General features: G+C 39.0%; 1 protein-coding gene across 1 annotated transcript in view; it reads left to right on the top strand.

The window, feature by feature from the left end:
- The window catches only part of ranbp9 (RAN binding protein 9), a 33,075-nt gene extending 10,156 nt beyond the window's left edge, over positions 1 to 22,919 (top strand). The window contains exons 4-14 of the mRNA XM_062429577.1: positions 2,982 to 3,149; positions 4,327 to 4,349; positions 11,871 to 12,055; positions 17,309 to 17,421; positions 17,608 to 17,716; positions 18,512 to 18,666; positions 18,790 to 18,943; positions 19,835 to 19,956; positions 20,681 to 20,832; positions 20,988 to 21,099; positions 21,993 to 22,919. Of these exons, the coding sequence (XP_062285561.1) occupies positions 2,982 to 3,149; positions 4,327 to 4,349; positions 11,871 to 12,055; positions 17,309 to 17,421; positions 17,608 to 17,716; positions 18,512 to 18,666; positions 18,790 to 18,943; positions 19,835 to 19,956; positions 20,681 to 20,832; positions 20,988 to 21,099; positions 21,993 to 22,123 (1,424 nt within the window). The 3' untranslated portion in view covers positions 22,124 to 22,919. The remainder of the gene's footprint in view (positions 1 to 2,981; positions 3,150 to 4,326; positions 4,350 to 11,870; positions 12,056 to 17,308; positions 17,422 to 17,607; positions 17,717 to 18,511; positions 18,667 to 18,789; positions 18,944 to 19,834; positions 19,957 to 20,680; positions 20,833 to 20,987; positions 21,100 to 21,992) is intronic.
- Positions 22,920 to 23,792: the final 873 nt, after the last annotated feature.

The raw sequence follows: 23,792 nt of genomic DNA, 5'->3' as shown, positions 1-23,792 counted from the left end.
TAACAGTATTAGTGTATATTACGTCTGATATACACTGATACATTTCTTTTCTTTTTCTTTTTCTTTCTTTTTTTCTTAATTCAAGTTTAATTCAAACTAAATTCTCAGTGCAGTTTACTGTTTCAGCACTTTAAAGTTTATTGTTTACCTTTTAAAATATCAGGCCTCCATTACATATCTATATAATAAATGTCTGATAATTACATTTAAAGGGTCATTGCACAAAAACACACAAAAGAAAGTGTTAATATTCTGTATATATATAAGATTATCAGTCTCTACTCTCTAATATCAGTATCAGCATCAGTTGAGCTTTACTCTTCAATATCAACATAGTCTGCTTTTTAAAATAGTGATATCTTATAATCCCATGTAGGACGGGCCTCATGTTTAAAATGAAATAATATTAAAACTAAAGTAAAATTTAACTAAGGCAGTCTCAAATCTCCAGTATCAGCCCGACTTCAGTTATATTTTAGTGTTTACATTAAAATAACAGTCTTGGTTTCTTTAGGGAAGCACACGATAAAAAAAAAACTTTAAAGACATAAATAAATGTGGTGTGCACAGATTAAATAGACAGACACAGTATTTTGTCAGTGTTGCTGCTCGCAGACGTCACCGACTTCCACGGAGGTTATCAGACCAAACACTCCCTCCTTCACCAGTCCGAGAGCTGGACCCACCCACCAGCTCCCGTGTCTCCAGAGGAAGATAACAAGAGCCCCCCCCCCCCCGCCATAGCAAGCTGCACAGTCCCAGCTGATGGATGCATGCTAATGAAAACTCGCTAATTGTGAGGAGCCGATGCCAGACTGCTGCGGAGTGGAGTGCTTCTCTTCTAAGTGATAAATGAGGCGACGGCGGGATGGATTCAGCAGCTCAGCAGTAACTCACAGGATCCTGTTGCTGGGTTTCTAAAGTTAAACAACCCTGCAGAGGCTGTTTCTTCTTCTTCCCTGAGAAATAACAACTGGACGTTTTACTCCTTATCAACACACAGGACATTTATTTATGTGTTTACTTCACTTAAAAGTCAGAATCTGTGGCTTTTAGGTGGAAGACACTTGTTAAAAAGGAGTCAAATATTTAGAAAGTTGATAGGAAATAAGTATCAGAGTCACAGCCTTGTTTAACAACTGTGACAAATATCAGAATTCATCTATTTTATGCTCACCACAAGTAATATAGACACTCAGATTAAGGCTGATTTATTTGTACAGCACATTTCAACAACAAGGTAATTCAAAGTGCTTTACATAAAACATAAAATGCATCAAAAAGGATATAAAAGCAACACATGGCGACATAAAAAGACATTTAAATATCATTAAAAGTGTTAAATTGGGAATAAAATGAAGGTAAAATAGAATAATACAGGAGGATAAAAAGCTTAAAGTGAAGAGTAACCCTTAAAATGTGTATTTAATCTTCAGCTGTTGCAGGTTGGTAGGTCTGTAGTCTGGAGGAACATGAATCAAAAGCTAGACAAAAAAAAGAAAATCTGAAAGTTAAAAAGCTAAAAAACCTCCTGAAATTTTCATATTCTGGGATAATTTCCAGCTTTCTTGAAAACCTGAATGAGCCGGATCGTTCTCCGCTCACAGCCGGTTGTTGTTCTTGGAGACTTTTATCAGAGTTTTAGAAGACTGATTTTTCTCTCAGGTTTAATTCCCATAAAATCATCAGTCATGAGTCTTTGAGCAAAGCAGTGAAACCCTCAGTCTGCTCTCTGGCCTCGTAGGATGTTGTGATTATTAATGTATATTTCCGCCTCGCAGCCTTCATGCTCGACTGCTTCTAGTTGCAGGTTTCTGTTACCAAAACACACCAGTATTTACTGAAGCGCTGGAATTTCAGAATGCACCACCATTTCATTTTTTTGGCTGCTTATGTTTCCAAAGTTTTTAAAAAGAAAAGAAAGAAATAAACAAAAAACTAACATGGGCTGTGTTTGCCCTTTATGCACATTTTTCTCCTCAAAACAGAGATTGCGTAATAAAAAAATAAAGGCACAGAATATAATAGAAACACGGATTGCAGCGTTTAGTTTCTGGAGTCTAAACATTATTTTTTGTGCAGTTTTGGTCGATATTTATCTTGAGGTGATGGTGCAGATTAATTAACTGTTCTTATTATTTTGTCCACTCCATGGATGTCTAACTCATTTCAGTTTAGGTGCCACATACAACCCAATTTAGTCTCTAGTGGGCCGAACCAGTAAAACCATTGCATATTAACCTATATATTATATAATATAACTTTACTATAATAAACAATATATTTAAAAACTGATGAACAGCCGGAGTCTAAAAAAAAATTATTGACATTTCTAAAGTCTTCATCTTTACACGTGCTTCAATATTAGGAGTCAAATCCTAATCTAGTTTAGTTTTATTGAGGTTCATCACAGAAAAAGCTTGTTTGTAATAGATAAATAGTCTCAAATATGCTCAATAGTTTAGTTAATCTGGGGTTATCATTGTGAGAGATGCTAATAAAATAAGTCCAAGCCCACTGAGGAAAATTTGTCTTTCACATATGAATATCATTGCAAGTCAGTTATCTCAAGGAGGGCCAGTTTTGGGACAGGAGCCTTATGTTTGACCCCCCTGATCTACTCACATATCATCACAGCACTGAAGTCCTCATCATGACTTCCTGAGTGAAGCTTTTGTCAAGTTTATTGGTCACAAATGTCAGAAAGTTTGAAAACACAAGATGGAAAAATATAATATGTGTCCTTTGATTTAGTGTGTGTGTGTGTGTGTGTGTGTGTGTGTGTGTGTGTGTGTGTGTGTGTGTGTGTGTGTGTGTGTGTGTGTGTGTGTGTGTGTGTGTGTGTGTGTGTGTGTGTGTGTGTGTGTGTGTGTGTGTGTGTGTGTGTGTTTTTATTAGTCACATAACGAACCATCTGTTGGGCTTTTTACACCTTTTCATTTCCCCACTTCTCTCTGACACTTTTTCCTCTCCTCCTCCAGGTTGGGACAAGCACTCGTATGGTTACCACGGAGACGACGGCCACTCCTTCTGCTCCTCTGGCACCGGGCAACCTTACGGACCCACGTTTACAACAGGCGATGTGATCGGCTGCTGCGTTAACCTCATCAACAACACCTGCTTCTACACAAAGAACGGCCACAGCTTAGGTGAGCTTCTACTTTAGTTTATATTATATTATTTTATTATTATTATCATATATATTATATATTATTCATGCTGCTTCTGTCTGTTAATCTCTTTTTTAACCTAGTTTAAGTCGTCTAGCTTTTATTAAACTTTTTCTCTTCTTTTTTTTCTATTTTAATCGAGTTTTTACTCTAAATTTGAATAAACTTTTTCTCTTATTCTCATTATTATTTATTTATTTTACTTTATTTAAATTTTCTAAACAATTTTTTTTCATCCTTATTTTTCTCTTGCATGCATTATACTCTGTTTTTTCTATTTAATTTGATCTTTGCATTTATTTTCTCATCATTTTTATTCCTTTTCTTTATGTTATCACTTCTTCTGTCTTATCATCAGCTTATCATTTAACTCTGATACACTTTAAACTACATTAACCTGAATAAAAAGCTTCTATATAAATAAAGTTTGATTGATAAATAGATGAATAAAAATGGCCTGAGACAGTTATGATGTAAAAGCAAACATAAAAGGCAGCTATGAGTGTTTGTTAAAGTAAAGCAATAAAACTGCTGGTGTGTTAAATGTGTGTATTTATTATATATCTGATGATATAAACCAGCTATAAACAAGACAGTGAGCAGAAGTATTTTAATTTCCCTGCTTGAAGACTTCTTCACATGCTGCTTTATTATGCAGTCAGACTGTACAATGCTGCACTATAGTTGCACTTTAGGGTCCTTTTACTTAGTTTATAATTGTGTTGTTGTGTATATATATATATATATATATGTGTGTGTGTGTGTGTGTGTGTGTGTGTGTGTGTGTGTGTGTGTTATAATTGCATTTTAGGGTCTTTTTATTTAGTTTTTAATTTTATTGTTGTATATATTTGTTTTTGTTTGTTGTTTTTTCTATATCACTATTTTTTTTGAGCTGCTGTAGCAATTAATTTTCCCCACTGTGGGATCAATAAATGTATCTTTATCTTTAAAAGGTAAAAACTTTCAGTGTTTATCAAGTTTATCCAGTAACATTAAATCACATGAGCCATTTTTCTTTCACCCTAATTAAACCCTAACTTCTGTGGATTCTTCTTCTTCTTCATGCTGACTCTCTCTCTCTCTCTCTCTCTCTCCCTCTCTCTCTCTCTCTCTCTCTCCCTCTCTCTCTCTCTCTCTCCCTCTCCCTCTGCAGGTATTGCCTTCACAGACCTACCAGTAAGTATCTCTCTTATCATCTTGTTACTTTTCTCTGTAGTTTCCATAATTAATCAGGACTGTAGGACAGGAGTCTATTAATAGAAATGAAATATAACACATCCTGCAGAGAGTCAGAATGTTTACGCTGTGTGAAACAGATCAGGAAAACTCCCCAAGCTTCAGATGTTGATGTTCAGCCAGTCGGTTATATAAAAATATAAACAACAGGAAGTGTAGTAATCATTAGTGGAGGAGAAATAAGATGACAGTAACAGCGTCTACCTGCTGAATGCTGGTTAGGTTTCAGCTGTGATGATGTCACTCAGGACTTCTTTAACGAGCGGCTTCTCTGTGTCTGAACTCTTCTGATCGATCAGAGGAAAACTGCTGTCAGCTTGACTCCCAACAAGCTTCTACTGTAACTTATAGGCTGTTAAATGCATCCTTCTCTTTCTTCTCCTCTTTCTCCTCCTTCTCTTCTTTCTCTTCCCTTCTTCCTCCTGCTGCAGCTACAAGAGCAGTTCAGTTTGACTTGTGAGGATATAAACCTCTCTCTCCCTCTCTCTCTCTCTCTCTCTGTCTTTCTCTCTCTTTATCTCTTTCTTTCTCTCTCTCTTTCTCTCTCTCTCTTTCTCTCTCTCTCTCTCCCTCTCCCTCTCTCTCTGTCCCTCTCTCTCCCTCTGTCTCTCTCTTTCTTTCTCTGTCTCTTTGTCTCTTTCTCTCTCTTTCTTTATCTCTCTCTCTGTCTCTGTCTTTCTTTCTCTCTCTCTCAGTCTGTAGTCTGGAGGAACATGAATCAAAAGCTACACAAAAAAAAATGAAAGTCAGAAAGCTAAAAAAAAACCTCCTGAAATCTTCATATTCTGGGATAATTTCCATCTTTCTTGAAAACTGAATGAGCCGCATCGTTCTGCCTTTACAGCCGGTTGTTGTTCTTGGAGACTTTTATCAGAGTTTCTGAAGACGACATTTTTATTCCAGGTTTAATTCCCATAAAATCATCACTCATGAGTCTTTGAGCAAAGCAGTGAAACCCTCCGTGTGCTCTCTCTCGCTCACTCTCTCTCTCTCTGTCTTTCTCTCTCTCCTTCTCTCTCTCTCCTTCTCTCTCTTTCTCTCTCTCACTCTCTCTCTGTCTCTGTCTCTCTCTCTCTCACTCACTCACTCTCTCTCTCACTCTCACTCTCTCCCTATTTCGCTTTCTCTCTCTCTCTCTCTGTCTCTGTCTCTCTCTGTGTGTCTCTCTCTCTCACTCTCTCACTCTCTCTCTGTCTCTCACTCACTCTCTCTCTCTCTCCTCTCACTCTCTCTCTCCTTCTCTCTCTCTCTCCTTCTCTCTATATCTCACACTCTCTCTCTCTCTGTCTCTGTCTCTCTCTCCTCTCACTCTCTCCCTCTTTCGCTTTCTCTCTCTCTCTAACTTAGCAAAAGTAAAAATTAGAAGTATAGAATTTGTTCTCTACTGCAGATATTTCTTATTATTGTGGTTAATAAATATTCAAATAGACGTTTTTCTCTTTCTAGGTTTTATTTTTTCACTTAATCATTTTTTCACACCTGCTAAACTTTTACAACACGCCGTAAGAAGCTGTGATTTTTATGTCATGTTTTCATACATGTGTGTGTGTGTGATCTTCACACACACACGACTAATCAGAGCTGAACATTTGATGAGCAGCGTTACAGACTTCATGCACGCTGCTGATTTGGGTGTTTTACAAGCATTCATTTACATTTACAAGGCGTTGTAAATCTACTTCCTTTTAAATAAACTGCAGCTCACCAGAGTCAGCTTTATTTAAATGAAAGGTGATTTCCCAACAATGAAATTGCGGTTAGTGAAAATGTTTCAGAAAACCACCAGAAAGAAAAACAAACCGTTAAAGTGAAGTCTTTGTTTGTTTTCCTTCACTTTAACGATGACGGCAATGATTACTCACTTTGCTATTTTCAATTTGACTCACTTCACTCGTCAGAAATGTTTTTGTTATTAGCTGCTCGGACGACTGACTGTTAATGTTTTTCAGTGAAAACCGGATCGAAGAGTTCTGCTTTTTATACCCAAGAATAGCTGCTGTTACATTTAAGATCCAACTAACAAAATAAATAGCAGTCTGTGCTTGTTGCACTTCCTCTTCTTTAATGACACTTAGAAAGTTTCTCCTAAAGAAGCATGAAGAGCTGAAGCATGCTTTCTCTCTTTGTTAGGAACGCTGTTATTTATACACGACCAACGCTGATGTTTTATAATTTGTATACTGTGCAGTATTTTCTCTGCTTTCATTCAGGACTAGTGGATAAATACAGTGAGATAAAAATGGGAAATTAAAATCAAGATAACAAAACAACCCAAAATTAGTACGGCTTTATTTATACAGAGCATTTCATACACATAAAAACAGAATATCACAGGGATGGTTAAACAGTAAACACATTGGAAACATTAAAACATACAATTAAAAACTCAATTATAATAAAAAGTAAACAGAGTACAGAAAAATAAAGAGAGAAAACAAAAAGCTGGACTAAAATAGAGCATGAAATAATGATTTGCTTTCAAATGATTAGCATTGTAAACACAGTAAACAGTAAACACAGTAAACACAGTAAACAGTAAACACAGTAAACAGTAAACACAGTAAACAGTAAACACAGTAAACACAGTAAACAGTAAACACAGTAAACACAGTAAACAGTAAACACAGTAAACAGTAAACAGTAAACACAGTAAACAGTAAACACAGTAAACACAGTAAACAGTAAACAGTAAACACAGTAAACAGTAAACACAGTAAACAGTAAACACAGTAAACAGTAAACAGTAAACAGTAAACACAGTAAACAGTAAACACAGTAAACAGTAAACACAGTAAACAGTAAACAGTAAACACAGTAAACAGTAAACACAGTAAACAGTAAACACAGTAAACAGTAAACAGTAAACACAGTAAACACAGTAAACAGTAAACACAGTAAACACAGTAAACAGTAAACACAGTAAACAGTAAACAGTAAACACAGTAAACAGTAAACACAGTAAACAGTAAACACAGTAAACAGTAAACACAGTAAACAGTAAACACAGTAAACAGTAAACAGTAAACACAGTAAACAGTAAACACAGTAAACAGTAAACAGTAAACTCAGTAAACACAGTAAACAGTAAACACAGTAAACAGTAAACACAGTAAACAGTAAACACAGTAAACACAGCACTTGAACCAAAATTAAAACCAAACAGGGACAAATATAAAAATTACCCCCTTTATTTTACAACTCTACAAAACAATTACAGAGGAAATCCAATTTAGGAAAAAGTCCCGCTGGAGGTTTAAAACCGAAATAATATGAAACTATGACTATGATAATTACACTGGGCTGAATAACGTTGAAAACAGGGACGAATATCAAACAATTACTGAAGAAAGACTGATATAGATGTTTTTTTGGTTTTTTTAACCTGATTCAGGAAAGTTTTAATACCAAGAAAATATGGAAAATGTATTTAATTAATAAAAATAATAGAAAATTGTAAGAAAAGGGAAAAAAAAACAACTAAATTTCACACATTATTTAGCCATTAATCAGTTTAAGGCATTTAAAGCTACTGCATCCTGTGTATTATTAACAACTTAATTATGACTTAAATAAAACTTAAAACTTTGCTTCCATCTGCTCAGTGTTGCTTTGTGCTGCATTTGCTCGTTTTCAGGCTCGTTTTTCTCGCTCTGTAAACTTTCACGCTTCATTATGTGAGCGACTCCCACTGCAAACATTTATTCTAATGATATTCATGCATCGAGATGTGAGGGAGACACTTGTTTTAAAGCCCCCCCCCGACTTATTGCTCAGTAGCAAATGAAAAAGTAGCCGGCTTTTTATTTTTTATTTTTTTTTGAGGGAGAAGAAAGTAAGCGTCTTAGCCACAACAATAATCCATTGAGCAGTAACGCAGGCTTTGGCTCGGAGCCACACATTCATGTTCCTCCAGAGTCGTTCGCTGAAGTGCGTCACCTCCGAACAGCTGACCTTTGTGGCTACTGGACCGTGACAAAGGAGACACACACATACACACTTATATTTATTTATGGGGACTTTGGTTTAATACATTATCGCCTTTATATAAGAAACACACATATATATAAGAGTCAGTGACGTCTTTGTCTCCATGTGGTTTAGTTTAAATTTAAAGGGTTAAAATGTGAAAATAAACGTATGAATAACTTGCACACATTCTTTTTTTGTGGACCCAGCATCAAATTTCTGCTTTTAATCCATTTTGAGAGAATATATTAGAGGATTATGGCAAAAATGTCTAAGTGGTGTAACCATAAAAACTTTGTACCAAATAATTCAACTTGCTTAAAAACAGTAAATTGTCAATAAAACACCATATCAACTAGTTTGGCATGATCTTACATTATAACTTTATATTAAATAAAGGTAATGGAATACAATTGTTCTAAATATTACATTTACTCTGGTAACCATGGAGATCAGGAAACATTTACATGTTTTAAATGAAGTAATTATTAGTATAAGTCCACTTAAATACACTGTAGGTGATAAAACATTTAACCCTCCTGTTGTCCTCGAGTCAAGGGAGGATGGAAGGGAGGAAGAAGGAAGGGAAGAAGGGAGGAAAGGACATAAGGAAGGACGGAGGAAAGAAGGAAGGAGGGAGGGAGGGAGAAAGGAAGGTAGGGGGGAGGAAAGAAAGAGAAGGAGGGAGGGAGGGAGGAAGGAAGGAAGGGAGGAAAGAGAGAGGAAGGAAAGAAAGAGAAGGACAGAGGAAGGGAAGGAAGGAAAGAGAAGGAAAGAAGGAAGGAGGGAGGGAGGAAGGAAGGACAGACGGAAGGGAGGAAAGAGGAACAGTCAAAACAGACGGGGTCAATTTGACCCGGGAGGACGACACAAAGGTTAATATGTATCATTCTTTTGTGGTTACACCATTTGACATTTTCAGGAGCATTCAGTCTTACTTTTGGTAAAAAATGGTGCAAATATCATTTCAAATGATATAAAACCAACAAAAATACAAAATGTACATTTTAACAAACCTGATGCTGCTTTTAAAACTAGTTTAAAGATATTTTTTTAATTGCTCAACACTTATTTTTCACTGACCCATATACACTAGTATTAATTTATTGGGACATTATCATATAACCTAATGTATTAACCCTGAAATATCATAAAGATCTTAGACTAAATTTAGGCCTTATTCCTTTTTTAAAGTCAAGTCTTAACTCTAATTTTTACCCTTGTTTGTCATCCATCCATTTCTTTTTACTTTTTATTGTTTAACTGCTTTATTGGAACTTCAGTGTTACTATCAGGTTAGTTTGGGTTTAATTTATCTTTCCCATCTGGACTTTCACACAGATAAAGTATAAAATGTCACACACCTCATCTTAGTCACCAGCGTCTCTGATCAAATGAAGGCAGTGATTAGACCGGCGGGTCTGTAGAACAATGTTCCTCCTTAGCTCCGTCTGTCTGTTTATCTCCTCGTCATCAGGGAGGGACTCACTTAAAAAAAAAAAGCACAACGGCTATTCCAAAAAAACAAGAACATGACATGTACTTAACCTCTGGGCTTTGGTATGCAGCATGTCAACAAGTCGCTCTGTAACTTTAGTGTAAAAGAGGTTTAAACAAGATGAATCTGTGTTGTTATAGTTGTTCTGTCCAGTCTGGAGCGGCTGTCTGAGGACATTTATATTACTGCTGTCAAGAAGAGGAAACAAATCCTATAATAACATATCATTACCAGTTATTTCTTTTGTGGTGTTACTATGAAGAGTCTGGTGGTTGTTTTACATCAGCTTTGTTTATAGTTTCATCTGACACTGTTTTAATGCTTTTAAAGGATCATTCTGCATTTCTTTTTATTGACAACAAATCTCACAAAAACATCAAAAGCAACAATCTTATTTTATCTGAGCCATGAAGCTCCATTGTTGCCCAAAAACTATTAACCCTCCTGTTGTCCTCAAGTCAATGAAGGAAGGGAGGGAGGGAGGGAGGGAGGGAGGGAGGGAGGGAGGGAGGGAGGGAGGGAGGGAGGGAGGAAGGAAGGAAAGAAGGAAGGAAAGAAGGAAAGAAGGAAGGAAGGAAGGAAGGAAGGAAGGAAGGAAGGAAGGAAGGAAGGAAGGAAGGAAGGAAGGAAGGATGGAAGGGAGGAAGAAGGAAAGAAGGAAGGGAGGAAGAAAGAAAGGAAGGATGGAAGGGAGGAAGAAGGAAAGAAGGAAGGGAGGAAAGATGATAGGAGGGAGGGACAAAGGAAAAGAGTAAGGAAGGAAAGAAGGACAGAGGAAGGGAGGAAATGAAAGAAGGAAGGAAGGATAGAAGGTAGGAAAGAAAGATGGAAGGAAGGAAAGGAAGGAGGGAGAAAGGAAGGGAGGAAGATAGGGGGAGGAAAGAAAGAGAAGCAAGGAGGGAGGAAAGGAGGGAGTGAGTGAGGGAGGGAGAAAGGAAAAGAAGCAGGGAGAAAAGAAGGACAGAGGAAAGAAGGAAGGGAAGAAGATAGGGGGAGGAAAGAAAGAGAGAAGGAGGGACGGAGGAAATAAGGAAGGGAGGAAGGAAGAAAGGGGGATGGAGGAAGGAAGGGAGGAAAGAAGGAACAGTTAAAACAGACGGGGCAGGAGGAAACAAAGGTTAAGATATCAGTGTAGACGTTATAAATCACCCCTACTACATATATTCATAGTTTTTAAATGTTCAGTAGGAACTAAAGTGGCAGAAAGTCAAAAAGCATCGAGACGAACTAAAACATTCATGATTTTGGTCTTTTCTTGGGATTAGTTGACAATAATAAAATATAAAATAATAACAGCATCCTGATCTTTTTGTGTTCAGAAACACAGAGCAACAGAAGTCAGGGAGACTAAACTTAGATCCAGCTGAATCCTGCTCTGTTTACATGTATCACGGACAGTATTTTACCAAACAGGAAGCTCCTACTGACAGCATTGATCCTTCTTACAGACATTTATTTGGCGGCTCGGACCTCGTAGTTACTGAGAGCTTCATAAAACAGTAGATTGGAAAGTTGAGTGCCAAAACATTAGAGGCCAGGAAGTGAGTCAGTGAGTCAGAGAGTCAGAAATCTCAGCACCTGGCAGAATAATCACTGAGTCATTGGCTCTGATGAACCAATGAGTGCATCCATCAGACTGATAGATGTGTTATTGTGATTCTGGCTCGTAAAAATCAAACTTTATTTCCTCCTCATTTAATGTCACAGGAGTTGAACCTGAGCTCGCTGGTTAAAAGGCGGCCTGTCAGCTCGCTACTGCAGTTTTATAGTAGGATCTTTGTCGGCTGGTAACGTTGAGTTTATGGAGTTTACTGAGTAATTGTAGACGAAAGTTCATTTCCTGAGATTTTCTGTTTCCTGTTTTTCTCTCTCATTGTTTCCTGTTTTGATTTATTGTCTAGATTATATTCCCAAACTCCCTCTTTTCTTTTTTCTCCCCTTCCCTTCTAATTCTTCTCTCATTGTCCTATCTCTTCCTCTCTTCCTCTCCCCCGCAGCCTAACTTGTACCCGACCGTGGGCCTTCAGACTCCGGGGGAAGTTGTGGACGCGAACTTCGGCCAGCATCCCTTCGTGTTCGACATCGAGGACTACATGCGCGAGTGGAGGACGAAGATCCAGGCTCAGATCGACCGCTTCCCCATCGGAGAGCGCGAGGGCGAGTGGCAGTCCATGATCCAGAAGTAAGAGGAGTGGGAGAGAACATTTATGAGTTATCCCACCTGAAACATGATCATATAAAACATAAGGGTTAGAAGCAGGATTCATTTCCCTAACTCCTAGTTTTAGTCACATTTTCATTGCGTAATATATTCTATTTTTTTCTCATATCCGTTGTGAGACTTTGCACCATCCTTGTTGTTCCGTTACCATGGTTACAGGTGTCATTCTCTCCATCATAAGGCCGTGTTTGTGTTGTTTTTACCAAAGTGTAATAGGTCACTAACGTCCATCTGCTCAGTCATCTCTCCCTCTCTCTCTTTCTCTCTCTCTCTCTCCCTCTCTCCCTCTCTCCCTCTCTCCCTCTCTCTCTCCCTCTCTCTCTCTCTCTCTCTCTCTCTCTATCTCTCTCTCTCTCTCTCTCTCTCTCTCTTTCTCTCTCTCTCTCTCTCTCTCTCTCGTGTTCAGAGTTTGCTCTCATTCAGTCTCTTGTTAATTAAGATACCTCTCAGCAGCTCGAGACAAGCAGATAAAATGTTAATTATAAGGATAAAAATCACATTAATCCTTCATACTGATACAAACAATAGCCGACTGAAACTAATCCATGAATACATCCACATTTCATGCTTTTTCCAGGTGTGTAGTTGCTGCTACTAGTTTATTTTCAAGTCAGACTGTTGATGAATTTTGTCCATAAATCAGTTTTCTTTTCTTTTTCCCTCCCAAGACTTTGTAACGCTAACATTTTAGGCAGAGATACAACTTTTTACTGAAATGCAACATGCTGCTTATTAGTACAAGAGGTTAAAGAGGATAAACTGTAATGCCTTTTAACATAGTTTTTGCTTTTAAGATGAACTTTTTATTCAGTTTTAGTCTTGTTTTTATTGAGGAAAAAAGGTTGTCAACCAATGTTTATTTTGTAAGGTAATTTAAGATATGTTCAATGTGTTGAAAGTGAGGTGTTGGATATAAAATATTTAATTTATGACATAGTTGTTGGACTACACCTCTTCATGTTACTCATTTTCATGTTGAAGCTGAGTGTTGAGAGTATTCATAGTATGAGACAGTGATATATGGAGCTTTTCCACTATACAGTTCTAGCACTACTCGGCTAGACTCGACTCGGCACGGTACCAGAATAGACCTTTTCCATTACAAAAAAGTACCTACTCAACGTGGGCGGGGTCGTCATAGCACGGCTCCGCGAAACTGCCGTGACTTCGTTTTATACGCGACACAAAACACATAAACAATGGAGGACATGGAGGCAGTGGTGTACTTGTTGCTGTATGAGGCTTTCTGTCACACACAAAGCAAGAAAATTGAGCCGTATGCTGTGGCTGTAACGCTGTTGCCGGTATTTTAAAATGCCGGGTTTGATTCTTGTTTGGGACAGCTCATGACTTTTCCAGTGACTCTCTGACCAATCAGAGGCCGGCAGTCTGTTGACGTCACATTTAGTATCGGCTTGGCTCGCAGAGCAGGTACTAAAAAAGTACCAGGTACCAGGAGTCGAGTCGAGTTGTGCAGGAACTGTGTAGTGGAAAAGGGCCAATAGAGACACGAGCTTTACACTGTATACAATAATCAAGCATTCTGATGGTAACAATACCGCCAACTAGTGCTGTTACTGTTACTGAGCGATTGTCACTGATTTCAGAAGACATGAAAAAAACACAGCTCTCCTCCAGCTCCTTAACTAGCAGTTTCATTTCAATAAACTACAAAAACAACATATTTTACCTGTCAAATAACGACAGGAGGACGGTTAAGTGAGTACAAGTGATCCTAAGTGAGAGTTTTTGGTTTTATCACAACTATTAAGACCTAAAACAAATCAGGAAATAGACAGTCTAAGAGATCGAGACACTGAGCTGCATTTAAAAGTCATTTCCAGTCAAACTTTTTTAAACTTTAAACAACCAATCTGCATTTTTTTGTGGTTATTTTTCTTTGATTTGCGTCCATTTGCAGCAAAATCCAGCTGTTAAAATACTAAACCAAACATCATCAAACATCCTGTAGCTTCTTTGGCTTGAAGCGGATCGTAATGTGAAGTAACTTCTTCTAAAAGTTAGATTATAATCGTGATAATACCGTCGACCGTGATATTTCTGCCCACAATAATTACCAGCATGAGCATCCCAGCTGTAGGCGACAGGAAATGACTGCAGACATGAGCAGCATCAAGGCCCAGATGGACCAAACCCCCCCACTCCCCATCAGAGAGCAAGAGCCCTGATCCAGAAGTAAAAACTGTGGGACTGGAGTTTCTCTTCATGCCGTGCCCTGATGGGATTAGCTCTCTGTTGCTGTGATTACTTGTCCTGAATGGATTTAATCTCCATATTATGGGGAGCGGAGTGGAGGGCTGGAGCGGAGCGGAGTGGAGGGCTGGAGCGGAGCGGAGTGGAGGGAGTCACAGCCTTCATCCGGAAGAGTCTAGGATTTGAAAACAGGAAGTTTTTAAGCTGGTGTCAGATTGTCGGCTGGGGGAAGTGTTTATTGTCTTTTCTGGTAGAGAAACGGTAGCGTAACGAGGATTTGGAGCAGAAAGCAGAAACACAGCTGGCAACGTCGTGGAAGTTTGTTTGTAGAGTCGACCGAGCGGAGAAATAACAAGCAGGCAGGAAGAGTGAGATTCCTTCTTCTCGGAGAAAAACACTTGTTGCATACAAGTCATTTTTTTGTACTCTTAGCGGGAGGATCCCCTGTCATCATCTGCTGAGCCAAATGTCAAACACACTCACACACACATCAATCAAGTTATTTTACACACATCCTTTAAAGGGTAAATTCCACTTTATTACATTTTCTGTCCTGCTGTAAATGCTCAGACTGCTGCTCTGTTTATGTGAAGCAGGACTTTATTTTTAGACACGTTTACATTACAGAGAAGCTTTTATTTTTAATGTCCTCTGTTCACTAGTTGATTCAGGCTCAAAACTAACTCTGTATTAACCTGTTGTCTTAATAAACTCAGGATATTAATTAAGGTCAAAGAAGGACAGGAGGAAGGAAGGAAGGAAGGGAGGAAGGAAGGAAGGAAGGAAGGAAGGAAGGAAGGAAAGAAGGAAGGAAAGGAGTAAGAAGGGAGGAAGGAAGGAAGGAAAGAAAGGAGTAAGGAGGGAGGGAGGGAGTAAGGAAAGGAGTAAGAAGGAAGGAAGGTAAGGAGGGAGGGAGGAAGGAATGAAGGAAAGAAGTAAGGAGGAAGGGAGGAAGGAAAGGAGTAAGGAGGGAGGGAGGAAGGAAAGAAGGAAAGGAGTAAGGAGGGAAAGAAGGAAGGATGGAAGGAAGGAAGAAAAAGGAGTAAAGAGGGAAGGAATGAAAGAAAGGAGTAAGGAGGGAGGAAAAGAGGAAGGAATCTTCCTCCCTTTTCTTTTTCTTTCCTCATCTTACTCCTCTTTCTTTCTTTCTTCCTTCCTTCCTTGTAAAGATGTGATTCATTCAGACGACTGAAGCTTCATATTAGCTTCAGATCAACTTTTAAATCCATGTTTCCACAGAAGGAGGACTGTGGATTTAGTCCTCCATCACTTCCATTGTAAACATTATGAAGGATCTTCTAATGCTCAGAAACGAACAGGAGGAATGTTAATTTGGGCTCCTGACTATTGTTTTAAAACAGACTTGAATAATTGTGAATGTCCTTTTTTAGTGCGGACCAACATCATAAATTGAGTTTTCTTAATGCTAGCTTACAACAGTCGGGATTCAACCAACAAGAATATTAATACATCATTTCTGTTTAAAAAAAGAGAAACTTAAAGCAGAAAAGTGGTGAATTAGTGCTGTTTTAATGGCCACTTTACTAAATCTACCATGTAAACAGTGTTAATCCACCTTCATTTTTATATTTCACAGCCTTTTATTTATTTGAGCTCAGCGATGCTCTGAAGTAGCTTTGATTATCATTTTATATCAGTAATAATAACTCTGTTCTCACCACGATAATTGCTGTGATCTGGGAACATAGTTGTGAGGGGAAAATAAAAAGTCCTAAAGGGAAAAAGAAACGGGAGCAAATCAGATGATCAGATAAACCGTGAACGCACCTCCAGGTTAAACAAATCTTATCTGGGAGAGAAAACAAAGGTGAACAATACAATTATCACCTCAGCTTTGTCCTCGTCACAGTTTTATGGGCCAACTTCCTGCTTCAACTTTAACCTGGAATACTTTGTGTAGTTTTTCCAGTGAAATGAGAGTTTACAACCACATCGGGTTCATTCGTTTACAGTTTTTAATCATAGACTGTATATAAAATGGACGTAACATCCGTGACGTCACCCATTGGTTTGTGGACTGCTGCTCGGAGGCCATTAGTATCGGATCTGAGCAGCGCCATCTTGAACATTTCCGGTGCATGCTGGGAAAAATAAAAACAGGAATTCTACTTATATGGGCATCAGGAGGGGCATGAGGCGCCCTCCTGAACCTGTGAACCAATCAACCTGTCAATCACGACGTAGCCACGCCCTAATGCATACCCTGCTTTATCGTCACATATAAAATCAGGGAGGCCAAAATGTCCCAAATGAACATCATACTGCATTGAAGAAGGCTTTAAACTAGCGATTGAGACCATAAACACATTTTGAAAACGTTTACTGAGGTTAGAAATCAAGTGAGAAGTTGGTGAATTCTCCATTGACTTGTATAGAGACGGAAGTCCTTTTGACACCAAAACGGTCGCCCCCTGGTGGCCTTTTGATAGAATGCAGTTTTAAGTTACTTCTGCGTTGTCCTCATTTCAGAGGCCTGGAACTCCCCGCCTGATTTTACATGTTGGAGACCTCTTGAAAACAACATGGTCTGTCTTAAAGGGGTTTATCCTAATACATCAATTTGAACTTTTAAAGCATTAAAGGTATTTCTCTAACTAATCATGGGAATAGAAGTAAATAACTAATGACAAGAAAAGACATTTTGGCTCAAATCTTTACTCGATATTTACAAGTGGGAGACATTTTATTTAAATATTTGACTTAGCTACTGATAAATGTCTTTAAACCGGGACTGTTTATATTTGTCTAAACAGAGAGTTAGTGGTTATCTAATTCCATTAGGACCAAACCAAGAATCTCTTATCAGATGTGTGTTTATATAAGTAAATTATAATTTCTCAGTCAAAAAAGCACAAAAATGACGTGTTGATTATGTTTCAGATGGATTTGCAGCTTTCATTAGTGGATCTGTTGTTTGTCCAGGTGCCTCTGCCTTTAATCGGTGTGTTTTCTTCTTTTCTCTTTCTCTCTTCTCGTCAGGATGGTGGCTTCCTACCTTGTGCACCACAGTTATTGTGCCACAGCTGAAGCTTTTGCCAAATCCACTGACCAGGCCGTGCACGAGGAGCTGGCCTCCATCAAAAACCGACAGAGTGAGTCCTTCTGTCTCTGCTGTCTAAAAATAGCCTCTGAAGAAACACCACCAATCTGATACTGAATGAGTTGTGTTTGCTCAAATCAACATTGGTTAGGGTTAGGTTACAAGTAGGATTATTACTAGTCAGTCTTTTTTTTAAACACCAACAACATGAAGTGTTTATTTCCTGTTGGTTTCACAGAGATCCAGAAGCTGGTGTTGTCGGGTAGAATGGGCGAGGCCATCGAGACCACCCAGCAGCTCTACCCGAGCCTCCTGGAGAGGAACCCAGACCTTCTCTTCATGCTCAAGTACGACCCAGGCTTCATTTTAGATTTGTTTCAGAATAACATAATCGCATATCTAATTGCAGATAACTCCATTGAGAGTCCTGCATGAATCAGTTTAAAATGAAGAAGTGAGTGTGTTGTACTCTTAATACTTCTGTTATTTAAAATCAATTGAATGTGCATTTATTTTTATTTAATAGTTTATTTAACAGGGGCCATGCTAAACCAGAGTGAGCTTTATAGATAAAAAAGATAAAACATGACAAACAATACAGACAGTTAAAAAGACAATAAAATATACAAACAGTACAACAAGACAAACAATTAGTAATATTTCCAAACAATACACCACAAATAAAAACAGCATAGAAAAACAAACACCACATACACACTGGGTCTGGTGTCCTTCTGATTGTGTAATATATTGTGTTGTCTCTTCTATTTGTATCTTTTCTATTTGTTTATTAGGGACTACGGATGCAAATTAGCAGCTTTGCTATAATCCGGCATGTTTACAGAGATGTTTAATATTAATGTTCATTAATGTGCTATGTCCCTATCCAAAAATAAAGCATTATTATTATTATTATACTCTCCATGTTTGATACAACTGATTTGTGCAAAGCTCAGTGATCACATGATTGGTTTGTCTTTAGCTATGTTTTATCTGTTGTTTTAAAAATACTAAAGTTTTTTCTTCCCTCCTTCCTCTGTCTCTCCTTTTTCTGCCCTTTCAATCTGCCTTGTCTTCTACCTTTTTGTGCACTTTCCGTCTGTCCTGTCTTCTTCTCGTCCCTCCTTCCATCTGGATCTCAGGGTGAGACAGTTCATCGAGATGGTGAATGGGACGGACAGCGAGGTGAGGTGCCTCGGAGGTCGCAGCCCAAAGTCTCAGGACAGTTACCCCGGCTCCCCTCGGCCCTTCAGCAGCCCCAGCCACAAAGCCAGCAGCTCCCAGCCCTACCTCACAGGTACTGAGCAGCTCTGCACAGTCACATCATTATAAATCTGAGAAAGTGATTTGTTTGTATCTGAAAATTTGCTCATGTTGTTTACAAATGTTTTTTTTCTTTCTTGCTCTGTGGTTTTTTCAGGGTTTGACAGTAACTGCTGTAATGGTGTGACGTCTAATAAGATCCACAGCTCCTCTCCTCACAGTCACAAGCCCTGCCCCCCCGCCTCCGCCTCCACTCTCCCAGCGTCTGATATCAGCCTCAACGGGAGCCGCAGCCAACAGACTCTAACCAGGTACTGAACCAAGAAAACCTCAATTAACATTTCATTCATTCATAAATACACCCTGAGAGCACAAATACTGTATATCTGATATTATGTCATCACAGTACAGTGCAGAAATGTTTGAGCTAATTTAGTCTGTATCTGGGTCACAATACATTTAATACTTGTTAATATCAGCCAGTATATTCTTGCTTATTCATTTATTTGTCTATTTTACAAACTCTCAAATATATCGGCATTGATTATCCAGTGTCAGTCTGGCTGTGGTTATAAAGCCACTGCTGTATAACTACTTTAACCTTAGTGCTGTGTTGATTCACATCAGTAACACGAGAATTAAGTATATAAATGAAGTAAATTAGGAATGAATAATGTTTGTTTCCAGTCTGTGTAGATGATTAAAAAGTAGCTATAAATGCAACACAAGCAATAATCTGCCTCAGCTCAAAATGCACCGTTCAATTAAGAGATGAATCATTAGTTTGACTTTGTTGTTTCTGCATCTGATTTTAGTTTCATAGTATAATTGAAAGAAGTCAAAGCTCATCTATAAAGAGGCAGCACATTAGGAAGGTTCAACACTAATGTAACTTTAACTCAATGCTTTGATAATTAGTTTTTTATCCTGTTGAATACCTATATATTATTTTTCTTGTTTATTACACTAGACACATCATCCAATCACACGTTAAGGAAATGAACCATTGTTTTTGCACAAAATCAAATACATTTTCAAACACTTAGTTTTTCTCATAGATTTATCTCCAACATGGCTGCTAGAAAGTGTTTTAAATCAGAAAATACTCTATACTATACGTTTGAGTGATTTCTGAGGAGGAATGACTCACACATACTGACAGTTTCTCCTTCCTCCTCTTCCTCTTCCTCTTCCTGCCTCAGTAACGATGTGGACATGGAAGTCGACCACTTCACCAACGGAGTGACAGAATCGTCCTCCAATGGTTTCCTCAACGGCAGCTCCAAACACACCGCCGAGCCCGACGACTGTGATGCAGACATGGGTGAGTTCAGTGTTTATAACAGTAATGAATTTAAAAAGCATTGTGCTCTTAATAAGTCTGTCGATTCCTGCTTATAGCCGGTTTGAAGCCCAGAGTTGCAGCTTAAAGTCGGCGCCATGTTTTCTGTTTGGAGCCACAAGTTTCCAAATAAGGAGTGTTGTTGTCTTTCATGCTCTGAAAACACGCTTCACTACCTCAGAGCCAAACTAAATGTGTTAACAGGGCAGATATCATAATAAAATAACATTAAACTTAGTCCGACAACAGTCCGACTCAGGAGACGGGAAGAGCAGCAGGTGAGCCAGCTGTCAATCAACGCCACACAGCTAGACATCAAAGCTGCTACAAGTCTTCAAATCTTATTAATGCAGCCATTATTTCTAAAAATGACCACCAGCACACTTATTATAGGGCCTGAATTTAGCGATCGAGACCATAATGACTAAAGAGAAGTGAAGGCTTTTTGATTGAGAGTCAGTTGGAGCATCAGAGTCACTTTAAGGTATTTCCACATTAGCTCAGGATTAAGTTGTTAGCTGCTGCTTGGTTTTGCTCTTTTCTAAAATCTAATGGCTGTATTAGATCGAGGATTTGAGGTTTATTCAGCTGTTGCTCTCATTATAATAAACAGTGTAAGCGCTTCAGCTAAATGCCTGTACTGTAAACACATTATCATATTATCTACATTTAAAACGTGGTAATTTTAACCTGCTGAACTCTGCAGAGGTGGAGTCCGCTCAGTCCAAGAGGCAGCTGTGCGGCGGCAGCCAGGCCGCCATCGAGAGAATGATCCACTTCGGCAGGGAGCTCCAGAGCATGAGCGAACACCTCCGCAGAGAGTGCGGCAAGAACTCGGCCAACAAGAAGATGCTCAAGGTAACAGCGGACATCACAGAGCTTCTATAACCCACGTTGTGTTTAACTAAAGACATGTTAATACTCTTCACACTGAGGTGACTGAAGGTCTGAGCCGCAACACTGGAGCCAAAGTGATTCTCAGTACCGTACATAACACTGTTTCTCTCCTGCAGGACGCCTTCAGCCTGCTCGCCTACTCGGACCCCTGGAGCAGCCCCGTCGGATACCAGCTGGACTCCATTCAGAGAGAGCCGGTCTGCTCCACTCTCAACAGTGCAATATTAGGTGAGTCAGCGATGGGACCGTTTAGTTGTTGAAGAGAAGTTCAAGTTAAAGAATAAATCGGCAACATTTCTTTGTTGTTGTTTAGCACCGAGATGATGTAATGAAATAAAATCTGCAGATAATGTAGACTTATGTGTAAAAGGGTCAGTGACTAATAAGTGTTGGTAAGATAAGCAATTCAAAAATATGTTAAAACTAGATTTAAAAGCAGCATCAGGTTTGTTAAAATGTACATTTAGTATTTTTGTTGGTTTTATATCATTTGAAATGATATTTGCACCATTTTTTTTTACCAAAAGTAATACTGAATGCTCCTGAAAATGTCAAATGGTGTAACCACAAAAGAATGATACATATTACACATTTTATCACCTGCAGTGTATGTAAATGGACTTATACTAATAATTAATGTAAATGGTTCCTGATCTCCATGGTTACCAGAGTAAATGTAATATTTAGAACAATTGTATTCCATTACCTTTATTTAATATAAAGTTATAATGTAAGATCATGCCAAACTAGTTGATATGGTGTTTTATTGACAATTTACTGTTTTTAAGCAAGTTGAATTATTTGGTACAAAGTTTTTATGGTTACACCACTTAATAATCCTCTAATATATTCTCTCTAAATGGATTAAAAGCAGAACTTTGATGCTGGGTCCACAAAAAAAGAATGTGTGCAAGTTATTCATACGTTTATTTTCACATTTTAACCCTTTAAATTTAAACTAAACCACATGGACACAAAAAAAAACGTCCATTGACCCAAAAGTGTCTTGTAACATCATTTGGGGGAACTTGACCCTTCTAAAGAAAACACTCTGGTTCTTTGTTGCTTTCAGTCCTGATGTTGTTGTTCTTCTTCCTCTCTTTCTTTCTTCTTTCCTCCAGAGACTCACAACCTGCCGAAGCAGCCCCCTCTGGCCCAGGCCGTGGGCCAAGCCGCCCAGTGCCTCTCCATCATGGCACGGACTGGCAGCGGCTCCTGCGCCTTTGCCTCTGTGGACGATTACCTGCACTAGCCCCGTATAAATGCACACACACACATATATAAATATATATATCTCTACACACACACACACACACACACACACACAGACTGAGGACCTGTCCAGAAGCGGCTCCTTCCGCCTCCTCCATCAGTTGTAGTCCTATTAGCCGAGGAGACGTTCCTCTGCACGATTAAACGTAGTAGAAAGTTAACCACCTCACTCGCTTCCTGTTCAGCTTTTACCGACCGACACGAACACCAAAGGATCAGAGTCCCTTTTGGACGGAGCCTCAGAGCGCCAACACACACACACACACACACACACACACACACACACACACACACACACACACACACACACACCACATACATTTAAAAAAGGAGACACACACACACACACTCACACAGCACCTCCCTTTCCATCGTAAATATTAAAATAACGCCTCCACCTTGGTTGGCCCGCTCCCCCCCCCTCATTCCCCTGCACCACCTCCAGCCCACCGAGGCTGCGTCTGCATCGCTCTGGCTGACAGCGGGGAATCCAGCCAAGAGTAGCCGACTTGAAAAATACTTCGGAGAGCCGAACTCGTGTGGATCCACAACCCACCCGCCATGAACCCCACCGGGGTGGACAGTCTGGCAACCCCTCCTCCTCCTCTCCTTGCCCCCGCCGCCTCCTGTCAAAGAAAAATGTAAAAAAACAAAGAAAAACAAAAAGACGAGAGACCGCCCTTTAACGTGGTCCCTGTAATCCGGCTCACATAGAAAACACAAAAAGAAGCGAGGAAACTGAGGCCGACGCAAAAGGCTCCATTACAGACAGCCTAGCCCCCCCCCCCCCATTCACTGAAACGCCCCCTCCCCTCAAACTCCCCCAAACTCACCGCCCTTCACTGACTTCAGGACATTGGCGGAGATGATGTGTGTGACGCATGTGGACTCGGACTTCACAGAAGCCAGAGTGAATCTACAGTCTCGACTCAACGTTCCCTAAATTTTAAACTTTTTCTTTTTTCTTGTTTTTGTTTGTTTTGTTTTTCTTTGGTAAAGTAGGCGGTGGCTGGATGGGTGGATGAATGGGGGGGTGGGGGGTAGGGAGGCGTGGATACCTGGCTCTTATTTTGTTTTTAGGTTTTTCTAGTTTTTCCAGGTTTACAAGGCATGGTGCAGACGACAATGATGATTATTATTCTAATTTTTATTATTATTCTAATTATCATTCTATTAATTATTGTTGCATTCACAGTATATTTGTTGAGCGCCAGCAGCAAGATCGAGTTCCACCAACTTATTATTATTATTATTATTAATATTATTATTATTATTATTATTATTATAATAAAGGTCCCAATTCCACCGATTACCAGTGACAAGAGTGTGTACATGTTAACGTTTATATATGAATTTAACAAAATGGAATTATATCAATAGAGCGAGATATTTAGTTATCAAATGAAAAGGAAATTGAAAAAAAGCAACAAAAAAAAAAAAAAAAAAGCAATCCTTTAGTTCTTTGTACTGACACCAGTGACCGCTGGAGCGTGCTGGTTGTTTCCCAGTCTATACACTTCTTTATTTTTTAATGTTTTCCCCACTTTTATTGACTTCAGGGTTCCTACACAGGTGGAAAGATGATAAATTCGACCGTTTTCGGGTCTGTAAAAATGTTGGAAAACAGTCGTGAAACACTGAGTTTTAAA

Source organism: Scomber scombrus, chromosome 11 (assembly GCF_963691925.1).
Source record: "Scomber scombrus chromosome 11, fScoSco1.1, whole genome shotgun sequence".
Classification (NCBI taxonomy): domain Eukaryota; kingdom Metazoa; phylum Chordata; class Actinopteri; order Scombriformes; family Scombridae; genus Scomber; species Scomber scombrus.
The sequence above is the reverse complement of the archived record's forward strand: the minus strand, read 5'-3'. Positions and strand labels throughout refer to the sequence as shown.